A 12,392-nucleotide genomic window follows, 5' to 3' on the forward strand; every position below is an offset into this window, starting at 1 on the left:
CTCCTGGAAGTGATGCGTCTGAGAAGAGACTACAAGAATAACTCGTTTATTTTGTTTTACTTTCGGCTCAAATTCAGTCACCTCTCCACCTTCAGTCTGCACCGCGCTATGATCACAGCGCTACGATACTGTACTTCTTTGATGGTGATAACAACATTTTATGTTCTTCATTACTAAGACGTGAAGGTTACAGAGAAGGCAGGTAACTGTCAAGACTCATTTTTGTGAGTATTTAACAACAGGTTCCACACTCTTGGCCTACTTATTGGAATCCTGCCATCATCGTTGTACATCATTTAACTGTACGGTGCTATGAGGTGAGATTTTCTTTTATCCAGCACTGGTTGTTATTTAAGTAACATTTTCTCTATTTCTAGTCAAAGAGCAAAAGCAGGAAGGAAAACTACAAAGACCCGAGTGTGACATTTGACCTGACCTCACATGCAGAGCTATGACACGCAACAAAGGTCTCTGACTAGAATCTGTTACGTGTTAAACTACAAGGTGACTCAAACACCCTGAAGGGCGATTTTAAAACCTTGAGCCTAAGGCTACCTTTTGACCTTGTCACCTCAAAAACATCTAGAAACTCAGTTGATGACGGTTTCATGTCTGTGAGGCCAAAATAAAGACCTTTGGGCGTGGGGGAACTTTGAACCGAACGCTGATGTTAACAAGTTCTCACAACTCTCGACTGCAACAATGCTAAAATGTAATTCAACCGAAATGAAGCACAACAAATTCTACACCCGTTTTATTTACGGTAGAACTCTTGGAGTGGTTTCACTTTCTTAACAGTTACTGCCTGGTTTCTGTGAAGGGGTCTCTGGGGTAGAAATGGTAAACTATACGATAATTTAAAAGTGTGAAGGTGCCGAGTTACTCAGTTTTGAGTTTTTCAATGAGCACAGCTTCAAGAAGCCCGGTGTCTAAGCTATGTAAATATGGCCATTTTCATCTCTTTGAGAGATTGCTAAATGTCAATGGGAACGCCTATTACATGTTCTTTGACCTGCCAGCTTTCAGGTACAAAGGCCATGTGAGAATAGAGCAGGTAACTGACTTCTTATCGAACGACAAGGCCCGCAACGTGCTGCCTCCTGCACGTTTTACTTAGGCAGCACACACTGAGAAAAAAACACCAGCAAAACAAAAAAACCACAGAGTATTTCTAGTAGTATACTTGACTAGAAATAGTATAGTCCGCATCAGAAGCAGATGCTCTCCTGCTGTGCGCTACACGTGAGAAAGAGCAACTTGGACAATGTCCCGACCTAATTCCCTTCACACTGTCCGAGGTTCATGTGTAAAAACAGCCCCTGTTTATGCATTACCACATGTCCCAGACCGACTGTAGCACTGTAATTTTCTTTAAGTGGACAAAACACTCCAGTCAACTTGTATCATGTCTAAATAACTGTCTGAAAAATATGGCTACGCTGTGAAAATAAGTCATTTTCACAGCGCAGCAATAAAAATAAGTTATTCTGAGTCAGGAAAGAAGCAGTTCCAAGCACATCAGTTTTCATTTGAAAAATATAAAACTTTAATAAAGGCTACATCTCTCAATAATTACAATAATTATAGGTCCATGTAAATCTTTAAATGAAACTCTTTATATAATGTATAATTTACAGTTTAGATAGAATGAACCAAAACAAAAAAAAGGCTGTGGTGTAAAAACAAAACACCAAAACATGATTACAGGATATTAAAAGCATAAAAATATCTTTTCAACATAAAACCCTTCTGAAAACCAAGGGATATATATTAAAACCCTGAAACAGGGTAGCACATGGTATGGCATCCATGTAGGCACAGGTGCTGTACTCATAAAACACCAGCGATCGTGTGTTTGTACGTGTTTTGTTTGTGTATGTGTGCATCACATGTGTCGGTATCCATACTTCAGAATGCATAATTACAATGTATACAGGAGCTCTGCTATATACGGTGTTATTGTAACAACATTCAAAAGATATTGGAGCCATAATTCTTCAACGTTCACTTTTTTTTGTCTTTTTTTTGTCTTTTTTGACACGCTAGCTGAACTCCTCAAAGAAGTCGTTCTCGGTGACCCAAACTGGTTCTCGTTAGCACAAGTCATTTTGGTGTGGGGGCTGTAAACACTGCCATTATTAGGTGGTGCAACTTGTGCTCCGGGTCTCGTCTCTGTGTGTAATCTACAACGGTTTCTACCCCCCATCCCTGTGCAATGCCCGGTTTACAAACAAAGGCACAACAAAAAAGATTGAACTTTGTCGATCGAGACAAAGCGAAAAGGAGGGGGAGGGAGGGAGGCCGAGAGGACGAGGGAGAGGAAATGCTAGTGTGAAAAACTTGCTTATTATAAACTATCAGCAGCATATAAGACTGGGATTGACCATTAAAAGAGTGGAGGGAGTGCGCCTCGGACAAGACCACCGCTAAGAGACGTGGCTACAAGGCTATAAGAAGTGCTAGGCTAGCGTCACGTCCTCTGTGTAACTTAGAACACTAAACTATATCACCACAGTATTCTCCCAATATTCAAAGCAGCTTACCCATTGGCTGTAAAAAAGGGAGGGCGAGGAACACAGGTTTAAGAAGACTCGGGGGAGGGGACAACAGGGGGAAGGTCATTTTCAATAAATACTTAATAAAAACTTTCAACTCATGACAAAAAGCATCTATATATATAATACATGTATATATACATATATGCATGTATGTATATGCACACGTATGGACGTTTTTGTAACGATGTTGGAGTGTAATGTTAAGAGCAGGTCGGTGGCGCTGCGCATTCACCTCCTGCAAGTCCATCAGTCTGTCACACATCACAAGACAACAGTCATCTACATCTTCAGTGGTTATATTCAAGAAGAGGCGGGGTCTCGCGCCCGCCACTGGCCTCCGGTCATCGTCGTCATCCTTGGATTGGTCTGTCATTCCCTTGTGTTTCTAAGGCTGATTGGCTGAGAAAGTCGGGGAGGGGCAGCGCCTCCTCTGTGTTCGGCATACTTCATTGGCTCGTCTTCCTTCAATCGCTCCTCTTGTGCTGGATATATTAACTCTGTTTAGCTTAATATTAAGAAAAAGAAACAAACAAAGAAACCAAAAAAAAGGAGTCCAGAGTGTTCTTGTAAATTACAGTCTCTTGCTCAAGTGATTTAGCTTTTGGTTGGGTGGGGGGAAGGGCATTAGTTGGTTGGCACAAAGTGGCCTTTAGTCCATCCTCTCCACCTTGCCCAGGACCTTGCCCTCATACATGGGCAACACAGTGGCATCCTCCCACACCTCCTCGAACACTGCACCGCACTCAAACTCATCACTCGCCTTCTTGAAGTAGTACCTGAGAAGGGAAAAACAAAAAAGAGAGGTTTGTGATTAGAAAACGTGGAGCGTAGGTGAGAACTCAAACAAAACCTGACAGAGTGGCAGCAGGATGCATCTGATGTATTTCATCGCGTTTTAAAGCGCTTTGAGGCACCTACACGACTACTTACATATACACGCTCGCGCACAACTCCCTTTAGTCCAAATCAAACACAGACACACACACTCTGAGAGCCAGAAATGGATCCTGCTCAAAACAACTTAGTCATAGCCTTCAATGCCATCCCTGCTCACTTCAAAGGTAGAGCCTGACTCCACATCACACCGCTGCGCAAACAGAGTTGAACCCTCCGTTTACACACTCCCTGTGATAATTCAAGCTGCTAGAAAAAGCCTGTTTGTGTGCGTGTTCATCTATGTGTGCTCATCCACTTGTTCATCCTGACTGCTAGCCATTCTGCAAATGCCTTTCTGTCCTGTAAGGCCTTATTAAAGTTGAAGGGTTAATTAGACGCTGTCTTAAGCCCCCCCCCCCTAGCCTCTCTCTCTCTCTTTTTCTCTCTTCTTCAGTGCCTTTCCTCCCTCTCTGTGTCTCCATGGCTTATAATTGGGCTGGCTGTCAAATGAAGGGCATTTCTGTCACACAGGTTGACATTTCAGGTGCCCGAGAGTCTGCTTGTGACTGCAAGACTGCGCTCTGCTGTCTGCACGTAAACACACACGTACTATGTTTCCCTGTTACGCACATGCACACACACTTCGGGCAGCTTTCCGATCACCAGCCGAGAACAGAGGAAAAAAGAGGCAACAGGAAGGGAAGAAAGCAGGGGGAAGCAGAGCAGAGGCCTTCCCTGGCTCGGTGAGTGGGTGTGATGGGTTGGATGCGTGCCGAGACTGAGGGGCTTTACCCTAGAAGGGGGAGGGACGGTGGCGACTGCTCAGACGGGCTCCTGGAGGTCAAGGGGTCACCTAGCTAACCCACTCTTCTTCTTCTCTCAAGCAGAGATAACTCACAGGGTATAGCTTGGTTCCAGTGACTGTGAAGTCTCCTGGAGCTCCTAATGATTTCTCCTCTCTACTTTAAACCCAGCAAAAGATCAGCAGGAGGGGATATAATGATAAGCTTTGTAATGGAAAAATGCCTCATTTTGCCCATGTGTGCCTGTGTTCAGAATATAAAAAAGGAGAAAAAAGGGGGAAACGGCTCACTGTTTTATGAGCTCAGCTTAGAGTCATTCAAACAACACATGTACAGAGGGGCGTACAAAAATGTACACATGCAGCCCTACTTTCCATGTTGATTGTTACACACAAATAAAAGAGAGAGGGGCCCGCTTTATCACAGCTGCAAAACTTAAAACTGTACTACAGCGTGCAGAGGTGCGACAGCAGCGATAGTTTTCTTTAATCATCTGACATTTATGCACACGTTTCCTCTGTTGATTTAACTTTCTGGTTTAATTCATTGTTTCATTCCTAGCTCTCGAAGCGTGTTACCCTTTTTTAAAATTATTAATAGAAGAAAACGCTACATTTTCACTCACAAATAGTTCAAAGTCATCACTTTGTTGCAGAGAGTGAGACAGAGAGACACAGGAGTCTTTCCATTGGAACATGTTTTATGTGGCAGGATTTTTCTCTCTTCACAACATCTGGCACCAATATCGTCTGGCAGAGCTGCGGCGTACTGTTCTCAGCTGTACTGCTGCCATGTCCAAATTAACCAACTCCACACATTCTGCTGCCATTGAAGCCAGACGCTTCATCCCCACCTCCCCCCCTTTTCACTCGCTCGCTGAAGAGTTATGGGATAGCAGGGGTGCAACGACTTGTGTTTTGCAGGCCTTTTTCTTCTTCTGTCTTGCCTAACAAGCAGATGTGACTAAAACCTGATGTTGATGTCACGGGCATGCAAGGCTACATTTGTTTTCAGAGGCACTGGAACAACTTTTTTGATAAATTAAGGTTGAACTTCCTGGACTGTGGAACCCCTGATTCAGAATTTTCTTTAAAACTGTCTATTACTTTTGAAACTACCTTAAGTCTTCACTATGTGAAGGAATTTCCCCTCATCATTTCAAACAGGAGGTATTTCTCCTGCATTAACTGTCATTAGAAGAAGAAGGTGCCTCCAGCATTTGATTCTAATGCCTGATGCAATAGTGTGGAGGAGGAATTTGAGGGCCTTGCAATGGTCTTTGTGCACAAAATAAAATGGCCCAGGCTTCAAAGCCATATTTATTAAGGCTGCCTAAGCATGGAAATCAGTACCAGATGTGAGAAAAAAAATTGCTGCAGAATATCCCCTCTGCTCCCCTCCCCGATTTTTGTAAGCTTCGAATACAGCGGATCAGCCCAGTTTCTTTTCAACTATCAGGCTCCAGTATTTCACACTCCCACTTAGCAGACAAGCACATAAAAGCACAATAACAAATGCCCATCCAAACACAGATGACTAGCCCTGTCGTGACGCTAAACACATCCGAGCATGTATCTGCAAGTGTGATCTGTGCGCACTTTCCAGTGGCGCATGCTTACCGGTAGTTGCCTTTCTTGCTAAGCTGTTCCTTGAAGTGGCCCAGGGTGAGGCAGTGGGTCTTCATCATGCTGCGATAAGGAATTTCCTCTCCACAGAAAAAGTAGGTGACCACCAGCTCCTTAGACCTGAACATGCAAAATCAAAATTGTAAGATTTAAAACTTGGTTGTTTTCAGTTGGCTTTAAAAATCCACCACATTCACTGACATATATATGAAGGGGGCTGATTATTTTGAAGAACCAGGGGCTATTGGGCAATGTGGGAGAGAGGTAGAATGTCACATCTAATCCTATTTTTCTTTAAGAAAGGAGTTCAAAGACAAAGCAAAGCTGACTCTCTAAGAAGAGAGGAGAATGAAAATCTGAGGGTGAAAACTCATAAATGACAGAATTACAAAATAAGTGAGTAATGGTGTTTGGAAAACTAGAAAGTAATTGTGAAAGTAATAAAGACTGAGCTTTAGAAACAAAGGATTTAGCAAAAGTACAAATAAAAGAGCTCTTACTCGTCTGCTTGGACTCCAGGGCTGGCTAAAGAGTTGCTTCCCGTGGGGAAGACAGCTGCCGGGTGGTTCCTGTCTCTCTGAAGGTTGCTGGCTCCAGTTGAATGTCTGTGAAAATCACAAGATTAATGACAAATCAATATTCTTCGTATAAATACAAAGAAAAGAAACTGGACTTCATTTATAGAGTGTTGTGTTGTAGCAAATCAAGTGCACAACTGTTTTGTCTACAAGGTTTCCTACCTTTGTTTTGGTGGCTTGGAAACCTCTTCTAGTCTGCGACAGGCTTCTTCTAGCTGTGCCAGGGTGTTGGGAGGGGGTAGGGGTGGCATTGCTGGGTCCTGAATGAAAGGGTGGCCTGGGTGATGGCCACGGAGGTGAGCCCCGTTGCCAATGCCACCACCACCCCAAGATGAGGAGGTTCGACCAGGCAGGGTCTTGGAGTCGAGCGGGTTGGACTTCTTCAGGCCTTGAGTGCTGTTAAAACAAATAAAGGGTCAGCCTCTTGAGCTGAGAACTCAGTGCACTTTTCTAAAGATCATTTCGTGCAAACAGACACTTACCTGTGTGGCTTGTGCTTTCCCTGCCTCTCACTCTCTAGGATCCACTGCCAAACATTCTGAGAGCGGTCGGTGGCAACTAGAGGAAGGCGTGGTGAAGACACGCCCTCATCGGAGGCCTTCACTGGCCGTTTGGACAAAGTGCTGCAGCGACTGGAGGAAGAAGGCAAATTAGCATCAGAGGAAGAGCAGCTCATCACAGGAAACATTTAAGGGACAGCTTATAAGTAAAACTCACGCAGGTGTGAAGTCGGAGTAATTGGCGCCCCCTTGAGGGCAGAGGCACTGCACACGCTGAGCCGCCTCGGCCTCGATTTGCTCCTTGGTCTTTGGCCCAGCGTGGTGATGGTGAATGTAGTGGTGGTGGATGTGCTTTGTAGACTGCCTGCCTGTCATCAGCACCTTAGAAGCCCCAGGATAAACACCAAAGAAGGGCCCGTGGCCAGATGACACCACAGCACCAGTCCGGTCTGGCGAGCGTGAGCGTGGCGAGTGGCGAACCACTCCTGGTGACTGGCAGCCAGGTGTCTTGAGGACACGTGAAAGGTGCTCGTCTAGGATAGCTTGAGGATCTTCCTCACACTGGCTCGCAGACGGGAGCAGGGGGTGTTGGAGGGAGGTGCTGCTTATAAGGTCATTGCCCTCCTCCCTTTCCTCTTCCTGGACAATGAAAAGAGAATTTTTTACAATTTAAAGCAATTGACAAAACATTCATACAGTCACATGTGGGAAATGCAGCCAGCAGAGAAATTCATGTCTCAGCTTACACCAACTTATATCTATCGTTCTCTGAAGTCAGGGAGAGCAAACGCCTGGATAACTTGATTTGAGTTTCCTTTTTGCCGTACTGTTATCTTCGCTAACAGGCTTTGGGTGCGCTTCATCTATAATGCAGAGTGTGCCTGTGCTGCACAAAGAGACTGGCACTACACATATTCAGCAAACGTGCCACTGGAGAGTAACTAAGTACTAACTATTTGAAGGAACTTCAAGTGTGTCTAGAAACATAAGTTTGAAAGTTCCTCCAGATGAAATGGGGGAGGACATGGAGGAAAAGCGAAGTAGCAACTAAACCAAGACAGACTTTAAATCCCTTGGTCTGTACCCCGTTCTTCAACATGCTCAAACTGGAGTAAAGGCTTTTGTAGTGCAGCACAGAACCACTGCCTGAGCTAACTTGGATACAAGATACAATTTCCAAATAGCAGTAAGTGGAAGTAAGTGGAAGTGTCACGACTTAGAACATTTTTGAGAGCATCCATACCTCCTGGATCTGCTGCAGCCTCTCCTCCAGTGAGCTCATAGTCTCCTGCTCTCGCTTTAGCTTCTCCAGCCGGGCGATGAGTTGGGCAGCGAAGGCCGAGGGCTCAACGGGGGTCATCTCTTTAGGCAGCCGGTGTGTCCTCTGCAGGGTACACAAGACAGAGAAGAGGACACTTTAGAGTGTGTGCTAGTGTAACGACTTAGTGTTTCTGATGGATGCAATATGGTGCATTAATCCACTGCCCTTGCCCTAATCCTATCTTGTTCCAAAAATCCTGCTACTATTCCAAAGGCCTAATCCACATGCCCTTGCCCTCGAGCTAACCTGAACCTTCTCCGCTGCCCATCCCTCCCTAGATCTTCTCATGCCCAGTGCCCTTGGCAGTGCCAGGCTGCTGGGTGAGGGGGAGAGAAGGGGGTAGCAATGGCGGGTTAGCAGTTGGTCTCGCTCGGAGGGGAGGCCCCCTGCCTGCACCCTCTGTAGCCCGACCAAGCCATCAGCTAGGCAGCCTCTGAAGTCAGCACACTTCAAAGGGCCCTTGTCAAACATCAAACGCACACTAGGGGTGGGAGGGACATGCAGCTTTAAATCTCCGAATAAAAGCCAGATATCGACAGAGAAGCGAGAGCGAGGAGAGAGGGGAAGAAAAGGGAGAGGGGACAAAATTAACAGTGAGAAAAAAGAAGAGGATTGAGACGTACATTCGTGAAGTGGCAATGGTGGCAGAGAGAGAGAGGGAGAGCGCGAGACAGAGAAGGAGGGAAAAGAGGGAGGGAGAGGATAGAGGAGTCAAATACTGGGAAGATCTGAGGGGAAGTAGTAATTTATTTCCCGGCTGCATGCAGGGCAGCTCAGAGGTACTCTAGTCACATTATCCTCCTTTTTCTTTAACTATATGCGCCGGCTTCTCTCTCTCCCTTTCTTACTTTTTTGTTATTTGGCACACTGGCTTTCTTGATTTTGACTCTTTTTTTGTTGTTCCTCTCATCTCTTTGTAAACACGATGAAGGGAAGAAGAAGAAAGGCAAGCGGAGCTGCTGGCAAAGGAGCGCCAGCCCTGCACGGGGCCCCCGCTGCCTGGGGCTGGTGCATCATGGGAGACAGAGCCATCTCCAAATCAGGAGGGAGACATTAAAGGAGTGCAAGTGGGAAAGGAAAAGAGAGAGACTGAGAGAGAAAAAAGACAGAGAGGAAGAGAGAAAAGTGCGTGTGTGTGCGTGTGTGTGTGTGGGGGGGCGGGGGGGGCATTACTGTCAAATGCATGCACACACACACGCACACACACACACACACACGCACACACACACACAAACACACACCTGTGTTTGGATATGAAGACAAAAGAATTGAATATTTATTTTCTTGCCTCTGCTAACCTGTGTCAATCTGTTTTGACCCAGTTCCTTAAACCTTTTCACAACTTCAGAAGGTCAAAAAAAATATATCTTGAATTCATCAGCGCACACAACCTGACCCAAATACTGATGGGACAAGATGGGAATACAGCAAAACTGGAACTGAATAGTGATGTGTCTCCTATTCATGTGCTGGAATTTAAATCGTAGTTTCAATAGCCGTACAGTTATTACTATTCCAGAAAACATACAACACTATCAGCTTTGTGACCTACAGTGACAGAGACGTGACAGCATTTACATTAACAGCCCCAGAGAAGTGACTCTAGATGTGGGAAGAAGGGGGATTTGAAACAGCAGAAGAAGAAGCAAAGTAATAGGCAAACCCTGCCGCCTTTAATGTGAAACTAGCGAGGGAACGAAATATAGTATTCTGTCACAACGCGAGCTCTGAAAATAAATACATAAATAAAGTGCAACTCCTTGAGGGGATTAGGACCCAGTTGTCTGTCAGTTGTGTAAAAGTTTGAGTTCACCAGATTACAAAAAAAGAAACACTAAGACAGGAAGCGAAACTTAAGGAAGTAGGACTTACTGGAAAGTGGGGTAGCGTAACCTGGCCATTGATCTTGACGCTGCGGTGCATCTCTCGCTGAAGCTGCTTCTTGGTACCCAGCTTGTAAGGAGGGATTCCATCTCTGTAACACAAAAAGACGGCATACATTTACATTAACTAATAAAAGACAATGAAGAACACACAAAATATCCTTATTTAGAAGTCGCTGACTACAATCATCCACCCGGTTTTGGATAGTTTGCCGATACTCATCACACATGTCACGCTACCTCTACATTAACCACTGGTGCATTAGCACTATTAGCCCGTCTTTGCGGAGGAGGGCCATTTGGCAGCAGCTCATCATGGAAGTTACTGACACCACCCAGAAATCACTCACTGGGCAAAGTACTGCTAAATCAAAAGGCCAGGGACCCCTTGAAGCCAAGACAAATAAAAAAACACATAACAAAACACACCAGGACAATGGCAGGGATATGCAAAACATCTCACTGTAGGCTTCAAAAGAAGAGCCCCACTGATAAGATTACATTGGCTCGTGTCAGCCCTGACTGTGGTTATTCAAAAAGCAAAACAATTATCACCAAACTGAGCAACTTGTTAAGAGTCAGAAAGTACAACAGACTAAAGCAGCCTAGCAAAAACTGTGATATATTAACATGAAAATAAAGATAGAGCCAGGAATGCTAGAAGTCTCGGGACAATTAGGCATTTATTCTGGGAATCTCATTCTCCGTTTTTCATTCTGTCTGCTTTTCCAGTCAGTTGCCACTTAAGCTGGGCCAATTATCTTGGCCGTTTTGGCTGCTCAGAAGTGCCTGACCTAGCCCAAACGCTACTTTTTCTGCTGCCTCTTTGAAATCTCACACTCATGCACATATGCACCCGCTGCCATCTTCGTTTGGCAAGCGCTCTGCTGTGAGCCTCTGATCTCAGCAACATCAAAAGGCTGGTTTGTAAGATAAGGTAATGTTTGAAGTTGGTGCTGCAGCATTCCCCAGCGTCCAAGTAAATCCATAAATAAGATATAAGCAAAAAGAGAAGAAAAAAATCCCCCTCCCACCCCATCTTCCACCCCCTTCCAAATCCTTCTCTTCTTGTTCTTTATCTGGGAAATGAGATTCAAATTTGCAGTGTCTTTTAACCACTATAAAAGGACACACAATCAAATTGTTCCCTCGAATGAGAGCCGGAGAGAGACAAGAGCTCAGGACAAGAACCAGAAAGATCTCTATGTCAAAGACTTTGTAAAGAACTGTTAAAAGGAGATGACTTTGACACATATCCTTGTTCAACAATTAGACATTTTTTGCATTTCTGTGCAAGATTTTCAGTGTGACATTGTCAAGAAGAGTCAGACAGTGAAGCCAGGCTGCCGATATCACCTGTGTTCCAGCGAACTTCTTGTAAGAGGGGCCTGCTTCCAAAATCAATGCTTCACAAACTGCACCCTTGAGACTACAAGCCATCATCCCTCAAGGCGCAGGAAGAAACACAGGAAACTCTTCAAAAGTAAAACTCAACAGCCCAGAGGAACTCGTGAGCTAACAAGAACCCCCAAATTAGAGGCAAAACATCCCAAACAAAGCTCGCCAACTTCCCCCTCGCTAACTATGTTTTTAACAATCCAAACTGTCCCCACCCCAGCGAACCATGTGATGGCTGAGCGCTTTGTCCAGGTTGGAGAAGAGAAAACATACTCTTTCATGGTTTCATGGGCCCTTACTTTATGGGGATCTCCTATTCAGTTGTGCAAGTCATTTTCAAAGCAGCCAGCCACCCTCTTATCCCGCTAAGCTCCCCTCACCTAACAATAGGCTGAAAGCGATTCAGTTAAGCCCTTTATACTCCGTGCACTTTATTTTCTCACTCCCTTGCACTTCGAGCCTCACCACTCCTGCTATTGGCTCTGGAGAGTGGAGGAGAGAAGCTGTGAAGCGCTGGGAGGTGATTTTTTTTCAGGGGTGTCCCTGCCTGGCCGTGAGGGGCGGGGGGGTTCCTTATGTCTTGTCCCAAGGTCTAGAAATGAGTAACCCCTGTGAAAGCCTCGCAGACACATGATCTCAGCACGCCACAGAGGCCAGTGGCAGGAAACCGACCCACCATGTGAGTAAGCCTTCTTTCATTTGGTGCCAACATTTTTCAATGAGTTTGTCTTGAGGCCCGAATGGCCATTTCCCTCCCCCCTCTCCTTCAGCTCTTCAAAGGGAAAAAGCGATTAGATAATATAAAAAAACAAGTCTGTTGTGGCAGAAGGGTGGGTGGGATGGATACATA

The 12,392-nt window shown here is 45.2% G+C and overlaps 1 protein-coding gene across 5 annotated transcripts in view; it reads right to left on the reverse strand.

Annotated features, from left to right (window-relative positions):
* Positions 1–1,541: 1,541 nt before the first annotated feature.
* LOC147328494 (axin-2-like) overlaps positions 1,542–12,392 on the reverse strand; it is a 53,312-nt gene continuing 42,461 nt past the window's right edge. For all 5 annotated transcript variants that reach the window (XM_086296892.1, XM_086296891.1, XM_086296894.1 and 2 more), the window contains 8 exons: positions 10,134–10,236; positions 8,184–8,324; positions 7,158–7,579; positions 6,923–7,072; positions 6,603–6,836; positions 6,363–6,467; positions 5,857–5,982; positions 1,542–3,334 (listed from right to left, as the gene is read on the reverse strand). In XM_086296892.1, coding sequence (XP_086153018.1) covers positions 3,208–3,334; positions 5,857–5,982; positions 6,363–6,467; positions 6,603–6,836; positions 6,923–7,072; positions 7,158–7,579; positions 8,184–8,324; positions 10,134–10,236 — 1,408 coding nt within the window. In that variant the 3' untranslated portion in view covers positions 1,542–3,207. The remainder of the gene's footprint in view (positions 3,335–5,856; positions 5,983–6,362; positions 6,468–6,602; positions 6,837–6,922; positions 7,073–7,157; positions 7,580–8,183; positions 8,325–10,133; positions 10,237–12,392) is intronic.

This window comes from Aulonocara sp. 'chitande type north' Nkhata Bay, linkage group LG6 (assembly GCF_057382095.1).
Source record: "Aulonocara sp. 'chitande type north' Nkhata Bay isolate Kocher_YH1m ecotype deep benthic linkage group LG6, A_spYH_male_GT1.1, whole genome shotgun sequence".
NCBI classification, from domain to species: Eukaryota; Metazoa; Chordata; class Actinopteri; order Cichliformes; family Cichlidae; genus Aulonocara; species Aulonocara sp. 'chitande type north' Nkhata Bay.